Source organism: Mus musculus, chromosome 11 (assembly GCF_000001635.26).
Source record: "Mus musculus strain C57BL/6J chromosome 11, GRCm38.p6 C57BL/6J".
Classification (NCBI taxonomy): Eukaryota; Metazoa; Chordata; class Mammalia; order Rodentia; family Muridae; genus Mus; species Mus musculus.
The window spans coordinates 4,345,060-4,362,090 of record NC_000077.6 but is presented as its reverse complement, the minus strand read 5'-3'; the positions used below and the strand labels follow the sequence as shown (position 1 = coordinate 4,362,090).

Below are 17,031 nucleotides of genomic sequence, written 5' to 3'. Positions count from 1 at the left end.
TCCTAGAACTCACCCTGTAAACCAGGCTGACCTCAAACGCTGAGATCCATCTGCCTCTGCCTCCTAAACACTGGAATTAAAGGCACTTGTCACCACTACCCAGCCAGTTTCAGCGCTGTGATAAGCCTCCACACATGCATTCCATAGTGGGTATATCAGTTTGCACTCCCACCAGTGTTCCCTTCCCACCCTCACCAGCGTGTGCTGTCTTAATTAATTAATCTTAGTCAAACTGACTGTGGAAAGGTAAAATCTCAAATTAGTTTTTTTATTTCCCTGAGACCTAATGATGTTGAACTTTAAAAAAAAAAAAAGTGTTCTCAGTCATTTCATCATTGAGAATTCTCTATATAGGTTTATACCCCATTTTCAGTTGGGTTATTTGTTTTTTGTTGTTGGTGGTGTTTTTTTGTTTGTTTGGTTGGTTTTGGTTTCTTGTTTTGTTTGTTTGTCATACATTCTAGAGATACTAACCCTCTGTCAAAAGTATAGTTGGTAAAGTTTTCCTCTTCTGTAGGCTGATGCTTTGAATGGTGTTGCTTGCTGCAGAGGCATTTTTGTTTCATGTGCTTTTTGTGTTCTGTTCAGAAAGTCCTTCCTCTGCCAACGAGTTCAAGCCTATTCCCCACCTTCTGTCTGTCAGGTTCAGGATGTCTGATCTGAAATTGAGGTGTGATCCATTTGGAGTTTGGCTGGGGATGTTAGATATTACGTCTATTTTCATCCTTTTATGTGCAGTTCGTGTGACCAGCACCATTTGTTAAAGGTGCTGTCTTTTCTTCATTGTGTATTTCGGACTTTTTGTCAAAAATCATGTGCCCATAGTTTGTAGAATTATGCCTGGGTCTCCATTCTATTCCAGTGATCACTGTGTCTGTTTTTACACCAATACCATGATATTTTTATTACTATAGCTCTGTAGTACAACTGAAATCTGGGATAGTGATATCCCTAGAAGATCTTTTGTTATTTAGGGCTGTTTTGGCTATCCTGGTGTTTTTGTGTGTCCATATGAAGTTGGTGATTGATTTTTTCAATTTCTGTGAAGAATTATAGTGAGATTCTTATGGGGATTGTGTTGACTCTGTTGAGTGATTTTGGTAGGATGGCCATTGTCAAAATATTAACCCCTCTGCTTTATGAACATGGGAGGTCATCTTCTGATGGCTTCTCCAATTTTCTTCTTCAATATTTTAAAATTTTTATTGCACAAGTCTTTCACATGCTCTGTTAGATCCCAAGATGGCTTTTTTTTTTTTGAGACTGTTGTGGAAGATACTGTCTCCATGATTTCTTTCTTAGTCTATTAGTCATTTGTATATCTGAAGGCTACTGATTTTTCTGTGTTAATTTTATATCCTGTTACTTTTGCTGAAAGTGTTTGTCAGTGTTAGAAGTTTCCTGGTGGAATCTTTGAGGGCCTTTTATATATAAACTCACATCATATGCAAATAAGAATAGTTTTACTTTTCTTTCCCTGTTTGCACCCCCTTCAGTTGTCTTACTGCTCTAGCTAAGACTTCAAGTACTATATTGAATAGTTATGAAAAGCGTGAGATCCTTATCTTGTTTCTGATTTTAATCAAGAATACTTTGAGTTTCTATTTAGAGTGATGTTGTCTATGGTTTTGCTGTAAATTGCCTTTATTGTGTTGAGGTATGCCCCTTGTAGCCCTAGTCTCCTCAGGACTTTTATCATGAAGGGTGTTGGATTTTGTCAAAGGCTTTTTCTGCATCTAATGAGATGACCCTGTGATTTTTTTGTCTTTTAATGTAGTACAGTGGTTCTCAACCTGTGGGTTGTATATCAGATATCCTGCATATCAGATATTTCTATTACTGTTTATAACAAATTATAGTTATGAAGTAGCAACAAAATAATTTTATGGTTGGGGGGCCATCAATATATGAGGACCTGTACTAAAGGGTTGCAGTATCAGGAAGGTCTAAAATCATTGATGTAGTGTATTACATTTACTTTATATTGAACCTTTCCTGCATCTCTTGGATGAAGCACACTTGATCATGGTGGATGATCTTTTTGATATGTTCTTGAATTATTGAAAAATTTTGCATTTTTGTTCAAAATGATATTAATTTATAATTTTACTTTTGGTTGGGTCTTTTCATGGTTTTAGTATGAGAGTAATAATGGATCTATTTAAAATAAGTTTTTAAATCTTCCTTCAGTTTCTATTTTACAGAATACTTTGAGAAGGATTGGCATTAATTCTTCTTTGAAGGTCTGGTAGCTTTCACTGAATCCGCCTGGCCCTGGGATTTTTAGGGTTGGTTATTTCTTCTGTTTCACTAGGGGTGTGCTTAAACAGTTTATTTTATTTTGATTTAACTTTTTCATCTATCAAGAAATACATCCATTTCTTTTAGGTTTTCTAATTTGGTGAAATACAACTTTTTAAAGTATATCCTTATGATTCTTAGAATTTCCTTGGTGTCATAATATTTTATGACACCATTTTTAATGTGTCTTTACATTTTTAATTATATTGATTTAGATTCTCTTTCTGTGTCTTTTGGTTAATTTGGCTAAAGGTTTTTAATCTTGCTGATTTTCTCCAAGAGCCAATTCTTCATTAATTACTTGTAATTTCTTTGTTTTCTTTTTTAAAAAGATTTATTTATTATATGAAAGTACACTGTAGCCGTCTTCAGACACACCAGAAGAGGGTGTCAGACCTCATTACAGATGGTTTTGAGCTACCATGTGGGTGCTGGGATTTGAACTCAGGACCTCTGGAAGAGCAGTCAGTGCTCTTACCTGCTGAGTCATCTCTCTAGCCCCAATTTCTTTGTTTTCATGATTTCAGCCCTGAGTTTTGTTATTTCTTCCCATCTCTTCTTTTTGAATATTATGTCTTTCTGGTTTTTCATAGAGCTTAGGTTATTAATATGAAATCTCTCCAGGGTTTGTGGTTTGTTTGTTTTAATATAGGCACTTAGTGCTATGAAATTGCTTCTTAGAACTGTCTCCCAATGTGTCCCTTAGGTTGTTTTCATTTGTATTCAGTTCTTAAAAGTTTAAATTTCCTACTAGATTTCTTTCTTGATCTAATATTCATTCAGTGGTAAGTTAGCTTCCCTGAGTTTGTATACTCTGCTCTTTTGATTCTTGTTGATACCCAAGGTAATCAGATAAGAGGCAAGGTGTTATTTCAATTTTTCTGTATCTGTTGAGACTTGGTTTGTGTCCTCATATGTGCAGTCTTGGAGTAGGTTCCAATCGCTTCTCTGCCTTTTGCCTAAGATCAAGTGTGGAGTAGGTTCCAAAGGCTGCTGAGAAGGCATATTTAATATCTGGGTGAAGTGTTCCGTAGATGTCTGCTAGGTACATTTGATTTAGATGTTACTTAACTCTACCATTTCTACATTTAGTTTTTTTCTGGATGACCTATCTACTGCAAAGAGTCAGGTATTAAAATCACCCATCATCACTTTGTGAGGATCAATATATATTTTTAGCTGTAGTAGTGTTTCACTTATGAAATTGGGCATCCTTGTGTTTGGTGCATAAATGTTTAGAATTATACTCTTTGTGGATTTTTTTTTTTAGTGTATATGTAGTATCCTTCCCATCTTTTCTGATTAGTTTTTGTTTGAAATCTGTTTTTTCAGATATTAAAATATCTATGCCTACTTGCTTCTTGGTTCTTTTTACTTATAATATCTTTTTACATCCTTTTATCCTAAGATAAAGGCGTCTTTGGTGGTGAGGTGTGTTTCTTTTGTAGAGCAAAAAGTTAGATCCTGTTTTCCTGTGTCTTTTTTTTAATTAGGAAATTAAGACAATTGTTATTGAAAGTTATTTTTAAGCAGTGTTTATTAATTTCTATTATTTTGTTTAGGTGAGTTCACATCCCCCTCCTCTTTGTTTGATTAACTGTTCTGCGATTGCTTATCATTTTTGCCCTCTCAGGTGTCACTAATTTTTATTTCGGACAGATTTTTTTTCTTTCTAGTGCCTTCTGTAGAATTTAATTTGTGGACAGAAATTGTTTAAATTTGTTTTTTTTTTTCCCTTGAAACTTTTTTTTTCTTTCTCCATCAATTGTGATGGGAAGTTTAGCTGGTTAGTCGGGGTTGTAATCTGTGGTCTTTCAGAATTCCTAAGACATCTGTCTAAGCGCTTCTGGTGTTCAGAGTCTCCAATAACAAGTCAGATGTTACTCTAGTGGGCTTGCTTTTATAGTGACTTGGCCTTTCCTACTTAAAATCATCTCTTTGCTTTGTGCTTTTAGTGTTTTCATTATTATGTGTTGTGGGTAATTTTGTTTATGGTTCTATTTGGTGTTCTCTAAATCTTTTTTTATCTTTCCGAGTATCTTTTTAGATTGGAAAAAATTTTATTCTATGCTTTTATTTAAAATATATGTGTGCATATGTGTATAGATAGATAGATAGATAGATAGATAGATAGATAGATAGATTGATTGATTTTTGACCTGGGTTTCTTCTTTCTCTATTAACCCACAGGTTTAGTCTTTTCATAGTGTCCCATATTTCTTGGATATTTTGTGCCTGATTTTTTTTTTACATTTAATATTTTTTTAACTGAAAAACACATTTCTTCTTCTTTGTCTTCAATACCTGAATTTCCCCCCCATGTCTTTTAATCTATTGGTGAGGATTACCTACAAGGCTTTTGCTTGGCTTCCTAAGTTTTTCACTTTGATTTTTTTTTCCACTTTGACTTTTAGTAATTCTATATCCTTACTGAATTCTGCTTTTATGTTTTATATTGTTTTCATCATTTCCTTTTCACAATCTTCATTAAAACACTTATTTATAATAATATTAAGGGCCTTGAACATCCTCATAATTGTTATTTAAAAGTCCTTGTGTTGTGCTTGAGCTAAATTACTTTTATTGGGGCCTGTTACAATAGTGTCGTTGTCTTTTGGAGGAGGCATATTGTCTTGGTTCATGTTTGTGATTTTGGGACATAGACATCTGGTGTTATGATATTTGAGGTGTTTCTTGGTGTAGCTATCTGGTCTTGCCTTCAATGGGTGGGTGGCCTTTGATGGATGCATACCTTCCTTTGGTTGCTGTTGTCCCAATCTGGGTCCTAGTCAAGTGTAACAGTTCTGTGTGTCCCAGCCAAGTATGGCTGTTGTGCATCTCTGTTAAACAAAGAAGTTCTGCTGGTTCACAGGGAGTTACAAAGGAATGCGGATGGGCTAGAAAGAAAGACTGAAAGGGGGCAGAAGGGAAGAACTAGGAGGACCCTGGGACTGCACCAAGAGGCCGATTTCCAGGGAGATGGAAGTAGGCTGAAGGTGATGTAACCTGGCCATTATTTTTACATATCTTTTATTGGCTCCTTTCCCTGTATTCTGTTGTGCTGCTGAACAGGGCCACGAGTTGCAGCTCTTGGATGCCCATGCAGTCAGATGATACTCTATAGTATATTGTGCAGCTAAGCTGAGACATTCACTAACTTAGGTGTTTTAAATGCATTTTCACCTAAGAATATTTTCAGTAAATAGAAGATTTGTCTTAATATAACTCCATTACCAATGAAGAAGTATAATCAAGGTAGGCAGAGGCAGGCATATCTCTGTGAGTTAGAGGCCAGGCTAATAGCAAGTTCTAGTCAAGACTACACGTTAAGACAAAGCCAAGAAGGAGGAAGAGCAGGAGGAGGAGGAGGAGGAAGAGCAGGAGGAGGAGGAGGAGGAGCAGGAGGAGGAAGAGCAGGAGGAGGAGGAGCAGGAGGAGGAGGAGCAGGAGGAGGAGGAGGAGCAGGAGGAGGAGGAGCAGGAGGAGGAGGAGGAGGAGCAGGAGGAGGAGGAGGAGGAGGAAGAGCAGGAGGAGGAGGAGGAGGAGCAGGAGGAGCAGGAGGAGGAGGGAGGAGGAGGAGGAGGAGCAGGAGGAGCAGGAGGAGGAGGAGGAGCAGGAGGAGGAGGAGGAAATCTTTAACTGTATCTCTGTACTTCCAAATGTCAGAAAAGTACTATCCCATCCTTTGTTGAGAGAACGTCCTTCAGTGTCTGTCCCTAGTGCTGATTCCTCTGCCAGGAGCTACTCTTGCAGCGTTAGCACTCTCATGGCACCCGTCCTAGTCACCTCTGTCTGGCCCCCACACCCTTAGTCTTGTTTGGCTCTCGTCTTGGTCAGCAGCATTACCAACATGGGTAACTTTGTCCTTTTGTGTTCTTTGCTTCCCATCCTTGTGCTGCTCCCAGTGAATAGTGAGGTCAAGTTGGGCTTGAGTGGAGGCTGTCATTCTTTCAGCCTTCTAGCCCCTCGCTGCTCTGCCAGGACCTTGCAGCTTCTCTTGCTCCTCCTCAGGCATTCCTCCTTTAAAGCAGTATCATTGCTTCTCAGCTCAGCCTTCCCTGCAACCCTTCACACTGCTGCCCAGACATGTGTCTTCACAACCCTTTAGCTGCACACCGTGTTAGGACAAAGTCCACACTTGAGAGATGGTATTCTCAGCCCGTCGCACCCCTTCCTGTTAGTCTCATTGAACACATTCTCAGAGTCCCCAGGGGTGTGGCTGTGCTGCTTCCTACCCTGTACCTGTGCTCCGGCTGTCTGCAATGTCTTCTCTGCAACCCTGTACTTTTTTTCTGAAATTTGTCTATTATTTAAATGCATTTTATACATCAAACATGTTAATGATATTGAATATTTTGAGAATCAAATAATGCATAAAAATTTTGTTCAACTTTTATATTCAATATCCTTTCATACCCTAAAAATATCATTAATGAATATTTAATACTATCCATAACTGAGAATCCTATATCTAATATTGAATACTAAATTGTTTCAAAACATACAAAATATTCTTTGGGAATTAAGCATAGTAAAAGAGCATAAAATATTAAAAACGAATCATTAAAAAATAAATTCAAAAGCCCTTATATGATACCACCTGACACAGTGAGAGAGTATTTAAAACACATTATATATCCGTGTACATTGTCAGTGCTCTTAAACGCTGAGCCATCTCTCCAGCCCTCTGTGTACAGTGTCTAACAATCAGTTTACTTAAAAAAATTATCAGTGTTTCTAGGATAAAAATTATTTTATCAGTAAGTATATTTTAAAAATTTCAAAATAGCAAAAATTCTTTGAAGTTAAACATTAAGAAAATGCTAATTTCAAGCACAGTGAGGAAAAGTATCAATAATATTTCCACAATGTTTGTAGGACATGATTTTAATATTTTCAACTGTTGATATTCAACAAACAAAATAGTAATTTTAAGATATATTTCATTGTTATGTTTCCCTTTTTATTTCTGATTTTATTTGGATACTGTCTCTGTGCCCTCTGCTTTGTCTGGCTAAGGGTTAATCTATCTTGTTGATTTTCTCAAAGAACCAGCTCCTGGTTTTGTTGATTCTGTATAATTCTTTTTTTTTTTTCTATTTGTCCCCAACCCTTTTCTTATGCCATGTGTCTACTGACGCTGTCTGCCTGTAATTCTTACTTCAGACTTCATGTCTTTGAAGCCTTGCATGTCTCCTGAAGAAAACTGGCTCATATCTTATTGGAGTGCGTCCTGCGCCTTCACCATGACCACCATCAACTCTCTGACTGTTCTCCCTCCCCGACTCGCTTTAAGGACATAGAGCACATTTTGATCAGTTTTGAATTTGTAGTGCTTACATCAATGTCTGCAACAGAAAGGATGCTCAAAAAGCATTTATCAACTTCTGTATTTATAAAACTCTATTTATTTAGACAGAGTCTCACCATGAATCCCTGGCTGGTCTGGAACTAGTTATGTAGGACCTGGCTTTGAACTCACAGATATCTGCCTCCCTCAGGCTCGGGAGTGCTAGAATTGAAGGCGTGCACCACCACCCCTGACTTCACTGTGAGACTTTTATCTTAGGGAACATAGAAAGATGATTGATATAATAGCTTCTTGAGTTAAATGGAATTAATCTAGTTATAGCCCTATAAAGAATACACATTCATCTCCTAAATAAAAAGTCATATTCAGAACCCTGCTTATGATAGAAAATAGAGAAATTACACATAGGCAGTTTCCATAGCTCCCCTGAGGTTGGAGATAAGCATCCTCTGTAAGCATTTGCCTTGGACTGTTCATTCATTACAATGTTAACACAGTCTACATTTATGTTAATATCATTTATTTTAAATTGCTGTTAATCCTTTTATGATGCCAGAAAAGATAAACGGGAGAAGAATCAAACAAATGTCAATGCCACACTTCTTTATAGGGACATAGACTCTCTGGACCAGGGCATTTTGTGACTAGGAAATGACAAGTCCAGAGACTCTAGAGTTAAGGCTTCATTGTGAATTGACACCAGAGAAATCACATTTTATAGGAGAGGCATATGGCCAAATAGGACCTGAAAAATAAGTTTGAAGTAAACAACATTCAAATCCATTGCACTCTCACCAAGGCATGTAAAGTTCTCAGTGTATTTCCTGGATGCCTAGGGCAGCCCATCCCTTGCTTCCCCACACAGCCCAACCTCCTGATGCAAGATAATTACCGTGGCCTGAACTGCTCACTCTTGCTATATGGAAATATGTCTGTTTTCTTTCCAAAAACCTGGCTTCCAGCTGGCTGACACTGGGAGATCATTTGATAAGTTAATTTATACTAACATCATATTGAGTAATAATGGAGGATATATAAAACCTAGCCCTGCGAGCTGCTCTGATAGAAGGATGTTTCCCATTGTCCCATGTACTTTCCTTGTCGGTTTTTTCCTTTTCTTCTTTGTCTTTTCACAACTCAGCAACTTTAAATATGCTGAACTCTGCCTCAAGTGACCTCCTCCCTCTGTGTCTACCACTACCTTCTGTCTGGAAACTGCTGCTCACTCTTCAAGATGGAAATCAATATCTCTCATCTAAGTTCTCTGTATTCCCCAGGCCTTTGACTTTCATAAAGCTTTGTGTACTTTTGTTCAGTTTTTTTCCCTGAGGTCATTCACTTTTCAGTTGACTTCTACCTCCACAATTCAGTGTGCCCAGTAGCCTCCAGGAAGCTGACTGAACAGGGCACACACCAGTGCCCGCCATCCATTACCTGTCAGCAACACTGCTGCTGCTGACCACCGCCTTTGATTGCCCCATTCCCTGTTCTTAGCACTGCTTCCCTGAATTTCTTGACATAACAGTCTGCTAGTATTTTAGCTGTCATTTTTTCCTTTCTCAGCCTGTTTGTTGGCTCCTCTTACAGCTAATCTCTGTGTTGGAATTCCTTAAGGCTGTGTCCTGGCCCCTTTCCCTTCTCACGCTCTGCTCTCCCAATAGGCGAACACTTCCACACCCAGGGCCTTAATTATTCAGGCAGCTGACTCTCAGATTACATCTCCAACCCTCAGTTCTATCCTGACACTCAGCCATCTGCTGTTCAGTATAGTCCCTGAGGAAGTTTTGCAGGTACTCTGTCTACACTCACCAGGTTCAAAACCCACATTGTTCTTTGGCCAAGAGAATAGCGCCTTCATTTACACATTAGCCCAACTAAAATCTAGGAGTTACCACTGACATACCTAATTCCTTTCACTGCCATAGCCCATTGGCCGGCCTCCTAACTTCTAACTATCGCTCGTGTTTGACCTGTGTCCATCACCACTGACACTGAAGTCATCATCAGACTACAACTATGTGGAGAGCCACCATCCTGCACCCACTCCATGCCTAGTGCACTTCTACATTGCAAACGGTGCTATTTGAAGATTCATTTATTCTTAAGCCTTTTCTACATGGAAGGCACTTCCTAGATGCTGCTGATACAAATGTGACTAAAATGCCTTGTTCCCCATCTAGAATTCTGTAGATGGTGTGATTGGGAAACGTAATGTAATTGAGATTGTTTGGATAAATAAAGCAGATTGTTTTCCTTTTGCTCTCACAACTCAATCAGCATAAAAGACTTTTATTCTTCCCTCTGTGTGTGTACATTATGTATGTATGTGTGTATGTATGTATGTATGTATGTATGTATGTATGTATGCATATGTGTGTTCATTTGTGTGCCAGTATACATGAGCATGTATGTGCACACAGCATGCAGAAAGTCGGTGTCTGCTATTCCCTCAGTTACTCTCTCTACTTTGTTTTTGAGTCAGGGTTTCTAGAACATGGACCTCACCAATTCAGCCAGCCTAGCAGACCAGTGAGCTCCAGGGATCAGAACTGAGATCGCAGACACTGTACCCAGCTCTAACACAGTGCTGGGTGGCCTGATGTCCTCATGCCTGAGCAGCAGGCACTTCACCTGCTAAGCCATGTTTTAGCTCCGACAAAGAAGACTTTTAGGATGTTGAAAAATATGAGGATTTCTCTTCACCAAAAGCAAGCAATCCTTTCTAAGACAGGAGACACTAATTCAGTATTCTCCAACTCAGTTGACACTATCTACTTAAAGTTGTCCCCAGTGCACCATCTGTACTCCCCAGGCACACACATTTAGATGCCAATTGCTAGCTGCACATTGTTTCTTTCTCCTGTGCCTCTGACCTATTGGCACAATTTAGGATTCCCACACCCCCTCAAGTTCAACTAATTTGTTTGACTGGCTCCTCAAATTTAGGGGTGAACGCTGTGTTTATAATGGATGTTAGAAGGTGCATGGAGTGGTGTATAGGAGAAGGGGCATAGAGCTCCCATGCTCTCTCTGGCATTTGTCCTTTCGGGATTGTAATGCTAACAGACTAGATGACAGAGGCTGTTACAGCCTGTCTCCCTGGTCTCAGTTGAGGCAGGTCATTTTCTAAAATGAGGGTAATATCTGCTGTTTTTTGTCTAGCATCTACTATCAGAAAAAGTAGGTCAGAAAGACCAAAGATTTGAATTTCTGTGACATGCCCTGAGGCAGGAATTAGGAGCTAGAAACTGTAGAAACTAAATATATGTCCATAATAATATCACAGGCAAAATTTCTTTGGGGAAATAATTTTTCCCCAGAATCAGAATCTACAAGTGAAGATATAAGAGAGAAGAGTATTTTAGGCAAAGAACTAGAATTAGAAAGGGACAGGCTATGAGATCAAAGCACATGGTTGTAGCCAGATGTGACCTTACTCAAGGGATCCAGTAACCTCTCACCCAGTCTGCCAGAGTGGGCGAGCACCACTGCCAAGCAGACATCCATGACTGGTGTGAGACCATTGGAAGAATCTAAGACAAAAAGTAAGGTAAGCAGACTGTACAATCCTTAGCTGGGGTCCCATCTCTTGTCCACTTAGATCTGTCTTATGCACAGTGTTTGCTGAAAGAATGGATGTCTGTTTGGACAGCACACCATTGCATCATATTGTAGCATGTGCTTAATGACTCTTCACAAGACTCAATCCTGAAAGAATGACTAGGATTATTTTTATATTAATATATATTATATATTATATATATGTGTGTGTATATTCCTAAATATATAAATACAACCTGCTCAGTCCATATGTTGTTGTTGGTATGTGTGTTTTCAGGGCTGATCATTTGGTATTGGATAACCAATTTGTGTGCTCTTCTCTAAGGAAAAGTATTTCTCTCACTCAACATTCCATAGTTGTCTGTACTTCTTTGCCTAAGGTTGAGGCCTCATGAGCTCTCCACCAATCTCAGACTTTTACCTTGATCACCTTAGGCAAGACCAATGACTGGCATCATGCTTAGAGGATCAGGTGATAAATTCCAGTCTCAGCTGTAGTGCAGCTGAGTTGTCTTTGCAATGACCATGTAGAGACTATAGTGGGATGCACATGCACATGCACGTGTGTGGTTCAGAAGAGATCTGAATTGAACGTGTAACTGTGGGGCTCTTAGCTTATGAAATGTAATTGATTCTTAGGAGATTAAAAATCCCTCATAGATGGGGGAAGGGAGAGGAGTGGGAAGAGGGAAAGAAAGAGAAAGAGAGAATAGGAAGCAGAAAAGACAGCCAAAAAGAAAATTCTGGGACAATATTCAAATAATAAGCATTTTTAAGATGGCGACTATAGAGGAAATAATAACAGTCATTTATAAAGAAAAGACCTTCCATAATACCATCCACACACTCTCAGATGAAGTGGCTCTCCATCTGTACATGAGGCAAATCCTGTTCTTGGGCTTCTTAAGTAGAATGTTACTAAGTCAGCAGTGGAAATTAGTTAAGCCTCATACAGTAGAAAGTATATCTTCTAAGCCTTCAGGCCCATGTAAATTCTGTATTCCTTGGGTTCTATTGGTAACTAATCATGGTAGCCTCTTAGTAGTCTGAGTGTACAAGAAACATTTTGTGGTTTTAAAATTTTGGTCTCGCACAACCACTCTGGAAATCAGTCTGGCGGTTCCTCAGAAAATTGGACATAGTACTACCGGAGGATCCCGCAATACCTCTCCTGGGCATATATCCAGAAGATGTCCCAACCGGTAAGAAGAACACATGCTCCACTATGTTCATAGCAGCCTTGTTTATAATAGCCAGAAGCTGGAAAGAACCCAGATGCCCCTCAACAGAGGAATGGATACAGAAAATGTGGTACATTTACACAATGGAATGCTACTCAGCTATTAAAAAAATGAATTTATGAAATTCCTAGGCAAATGGATGGACCTGGAGGGTATCATCCTGAGTTAAGTAACCCAATCACAAAGGAACTTGCACAATATGTACTCACTGATAAGTGGATAATAGCCCAGAAACTTAGGATACCCAAGATATAAGATACAACTTGCCAAACGCATGAAATTCAAGAAGAACAAAGACCAAAGTGTGGACACTTTACCCTTTCTTAGAAATGGGAACAAAACACCCATAGAAGGAGTTACAGAGACAAAATTTGGAGCTGTGATGAAAGGATGGACCATCTAGTGACTGCCATACCGCAGGGATCCATCCCATAATCAGCTTCCAAATGCTGACACCATTGCATACACTAGCAAGATTTCGCTGAAAGGACCCAGTTATAGCTCTCTCTTGTGAGACTATGCCAGGGCCTAGCAAACACAGAAGTGGATGATCACAGTCAGCTATTGGATGGGTCACACGCCCCCTAATGGAGGAGCTAGAGAAATTACCCAAGGAGCTAAAGGGATCTGAAACCCTATATGTGGAACAACAATATGAACTAACCAGTACCCAGGAGCTCTTGTCTTTAGCTGCATATGTATCAAAAGATGGCCTAGTCGGCCATCACTGCAAAGAGAGGCCCATTGGACTTGCAAACTTTATATGCCCCAGTACAGGGGAACGCCAGGGCCAAAAAGGGGGAGTGGGTGGGTAGGGGATTGGGGGGGTGGGTATGGGGGACCTTTGGGATAGCATTGAAAATGTAAATGAGGAAAATACCTATTTTTTAAAAAAAAAAAAAGAGATATTAAGGAGAAGTAAAAAAAAAAAAATTTTTGGTCTCTTTGAGACACTGAAGCCCAAGCTGCCCTTGAACTTACAACAGTCCTCCCACAGTCTTCCAAGTGCTGTGCTTAGAGATAGGAGCCTCCATGCCTGGCTAAGAAGTAAATTAAGAACTGTGTATTTAAACTATGGCAAGGCTGGGGACATAGTGCAGGTGTATTACATCAACTGCTGTAGTGATGTGCACCCAAAATACCCTGGGACTGGAGTCACTGACAGTTGTAAGTCATAGTATGGGTGCTGGGAACCAAACGCTGTTCTCTGCGAGTGCTTTTATCCATGGAGACGTCTCTCTGGAGGACCCTTATATGTGATTTCTTGATGCAATATCTCATGTATATCTGAGGAGATCCTCAGTCTCCTCGGAAACCAGGTGCACATGTGGTGTGCACACATATATCCAGGCAAACACAAATAAAAACAAACATTTTATTAAATATAAATGCATTTGGAATCATTTGATTCCTATCTGATGTGTTTACAGGTGATATATCTAGCCTGCCTAATTGCTTGACCAGTTGGCATTTGGCATCAAAGGTACAAATGTAACCAGTCGGATATACCTTGTGTGGATATTGTGTGGATGTGTTAGCTTATACAATTCATATAGATCATTTATCTATGTGGAAGTGGCCCCTGACTGATAACATGCTTGCCTTTGAGCATGCCAGTTTCCTATAAACCATTGAGAATCCGCAGGCTTCACTGGTTGCCATAAAACTATAAATTATTGAAGGTATTTTGATTAGCTCCATGAAATAAAATTGTAGTCCTACAGTTTAAAATAAAACTCATTTATTTGGAAATAGAAGAAAATACGAGTAAGCTTAGTTAAAGCACCAGGAGAAGTGGTCGTTTAAAGCTGTTCAGCCGTTGTTCCTCTCTTCCCATGAGCTCCCAGGAGTGATGGAAGAGTCAGAGCCCCAGCGTCCCAGCGTCCCAGCGTCCCAGCGTCCCAGCGTCCCAGACAGGATGAGCTTTATCAAATGCTTTTCTTACAGCCAAACTACACACACTCATCTCATAGGTGAAAAAGCTGGCTTGTGCTTTGTGTTTTCATGTTGCTATTCATTTTTCTTTAGAGCAAGCCATTTCACACTTCTGCACATATAAACACATGAGTTATTTGATAAGCAAACTTTCACTTTTTTTGTTTGTTTGTTTATTTTTCGAGACAGGATTTCTCTGTGTGGCCCTGGCTGTCCTGGAACTCACTTTGTAGACCAGGCTGGCCTCGAACTCAGAAATCCGCCTGCCTCTGCCTCCCGAGTGCTGGGATTAAAGGCGTGTGCCACCACGCCCGGCTTACTTTCACTATTTTATTAGTCAGTGTTTTAGTTAAGGTTAAAGGGAGTTTGTGGTTTCTGAGATGAGAGATTCAGCCCTCTTATAAAATCACTGCCCGGCAAATTCCTCCTTTCTAGTGGCCGAATAATATACAAATGTCTTTTATGCTTTTCTTGGAACTCCAAGCATCAGAGGTTGCCTGACAGATATATATACTTCCAGTTATTCATTCAGTTGAGCCAAAATAAGTCCCAAGATCTTTAACTAATGGGAATGATAATTAGTGATAATTCACCGATCAACTTCCCTGTAATCAATAATATATACTTTTCTTCAGCAAAGGAGTCATTGTCTTTTTAAGTTGTTGGTCTAAACAGTTGCAGAAAAGACAAGGCTGTGTGTCTCTGCTGGCTGGAAGAGGGACTTACATTATGTCTGCCTCTAAAATAATCAGTGCCCTAGATCTCTCCTGACCCGTGCTTGCTCCTTGTTGGCCCCACACCTTGATCAACAACCCTCCCCTCCAGAGTTGGATGTGCTGAATTCAATAGAGAGAGCCAAGAAACTGTCCCAGAAACTGGCTGCCTCCAGGGGACTGGAGCTCCTGAAACTTGGAATGCCAGATTCTGATACTGGCAGCAGGGTTATGATCTGGGCCAAGCAAGCCCACAGGAAAGCAGGTTTGGATCGGTTATGCGTGATTGGTCTTCCTGTTTTATAGATGTCTTGTGAGGTGTCACATCTCCGCTTTAATGTACCTCTCTCTGACTCTCACAGGTCCAAAGAATGAATTTTGTGCACATTGAGCCAAGTTTTGAAAGTTCCAGAAAGAAGAAGAAGGTCAGCGAACCAGTGACAGTCTTCATTCCTAACAGAAAATGAAACTTAGGTGCCTTTGCTACACCTGTTTTGCAAAAATCTATGAAGTGCTGTAACAGGATAATGACCAAGCCTTCTTTCTTCCTACGGCTTTGCTCCACTCTCTCCTCAGTCTGTGAAAGGCTAAGCTATTGAGCAGGCCCTAGGTTCACTTCTCCAGAAGGAACCTGGATCGCAGAGCTGCCTTGGGATGGGATGACCTCGCGGCCGAGTTAGAGAGGAGACACGCTCTGTGTTTGCAAAAAACCACAGCAGTTAGTTTGGAAAGAAATAAGCTGCTGTTCTTCAAGTAAAGGGTTTTTCTTTACATAATTAAATTCTCCAGGTATCTCTGTGAAATACTCTGACTTGTTAGAACCTGTGAGTTGGAATCCTTCTATAGCTTTACTAAAACTCACACAGCGCAGCATAGGATATGTGTGGAGGTGCTTAGCCAGGCATGATTTATATGTTGATTTCAGTCACAAAGTTGATCAGCAGCATGTGAATCCAGATGCCCTCCCTCCCTGTGCAGTTCCTCAGCTCTGCCCCAGGCCCTGCCCCAGGCCCTGTGCTGTTGGCCAATCCCAAACAGCTGACATGCAGTTCAGGAGCCTGGTTCCCCTGTAAGACCTATGTTGTGTATTTTCTCCAAAATACTTGAGTTTATCTGTCTGTAACTTGCAGGTGATGCTATTTGTCCCCTCCATATTCTGGAAGAATTTTGATAGGCTTTTGTACTAATGTGATATGAATAATAAATGACTTACAGAATTGTTTGATAATTTATGTAACATGGGGTTTAATAATTGAACTTAAATGGATGTGATAAATAAGTTAGATACTAAATATGTTGTGCACTGTGTGCGTGTGTATTTCAGATGCATGTGTGATAATCAGAGGACAACTTGTTGGTTCTCCCCCTTTCATCATGTGGGTTCTGAGGATTGGACTTAAGTCCTCTGGCTTGGCAGCAAGCCCCCTTATCCCACTGGGCCTGCAAGATACTTTTTACTCATCAAACTTTGCACTTTGTAATTTTTTCACTTAAATGAATGTTCCTAAGGGTAATGAGGCTGTCAGCACCTGGAGTGCCCATCACACATTCTGTCTTAACTGGAACTGATCAAACTGTCCTGGGGGAAAGTCTCATGATTCTGACTCACAGGTTGAGATTCTGTGGCTTTAACAAAAGAGGATCTCTGGGCCAGGTGTCCCTTAGTCTGCAGGAGGAGTGTGTGTTACATAACAGGAAAGTCAGGGTAGCCTGCCTGCCTAGCGCTGCGCTGCTCTTTGCTGGGCTCTCCTCTGTTTCTGAGGACCCAGGACTGAGTACTGACTGAAGCACTAAGTAGGACTGTGGGAGAAGAGGGGATTGGGTTTTCCCTGCCTGCATATTAAAGTGGATCCATATAAGCCTGGTCTACCACTGAAAGGAGCAGGAGGGGAAAGGTAATTGGTCTTATTAGATCCTTGATGGAAGTGTAGCCTGAGTCACATAAAGGGGTTGGATGTCTAGTAGAGGG

The 17,031-nt window shown here is 40.1% G+C and overlaps 1 protein-coding gene across 6 annotated transcripts in view; it reads left to right on the top strand.

The window, feature by feature from the left end:
- The window catches only part of Hormad2 (HORMA domain containing 2), a 95,398-nt gene extending 79,108 nt beyond the window's left edge, over positions 1 to 16,290 (top strand). For 5 of the 6 annotated variants that reach the window (XM_011243780.3, XM_011243777.3, XM_011243779.2 and 2 more), the window contains one exon: positions 15,425 to 16,290. In XM_011243780.3, coding sequence (XP_011242082.1) covers positions 15,425 to 15,529 — 105 coding nt within the window. In that variant the 3' untranslated portion in view covers positions 15,530 to 16,290. The remainder of the gene's footprint in view (positions 1 to 15,424) is intronic. The other variant, NM_029458.1, reaches the window with a different exon arrangement.
- Positions 16,291 to 17,031: the final 741 nt, after the last annotated feature.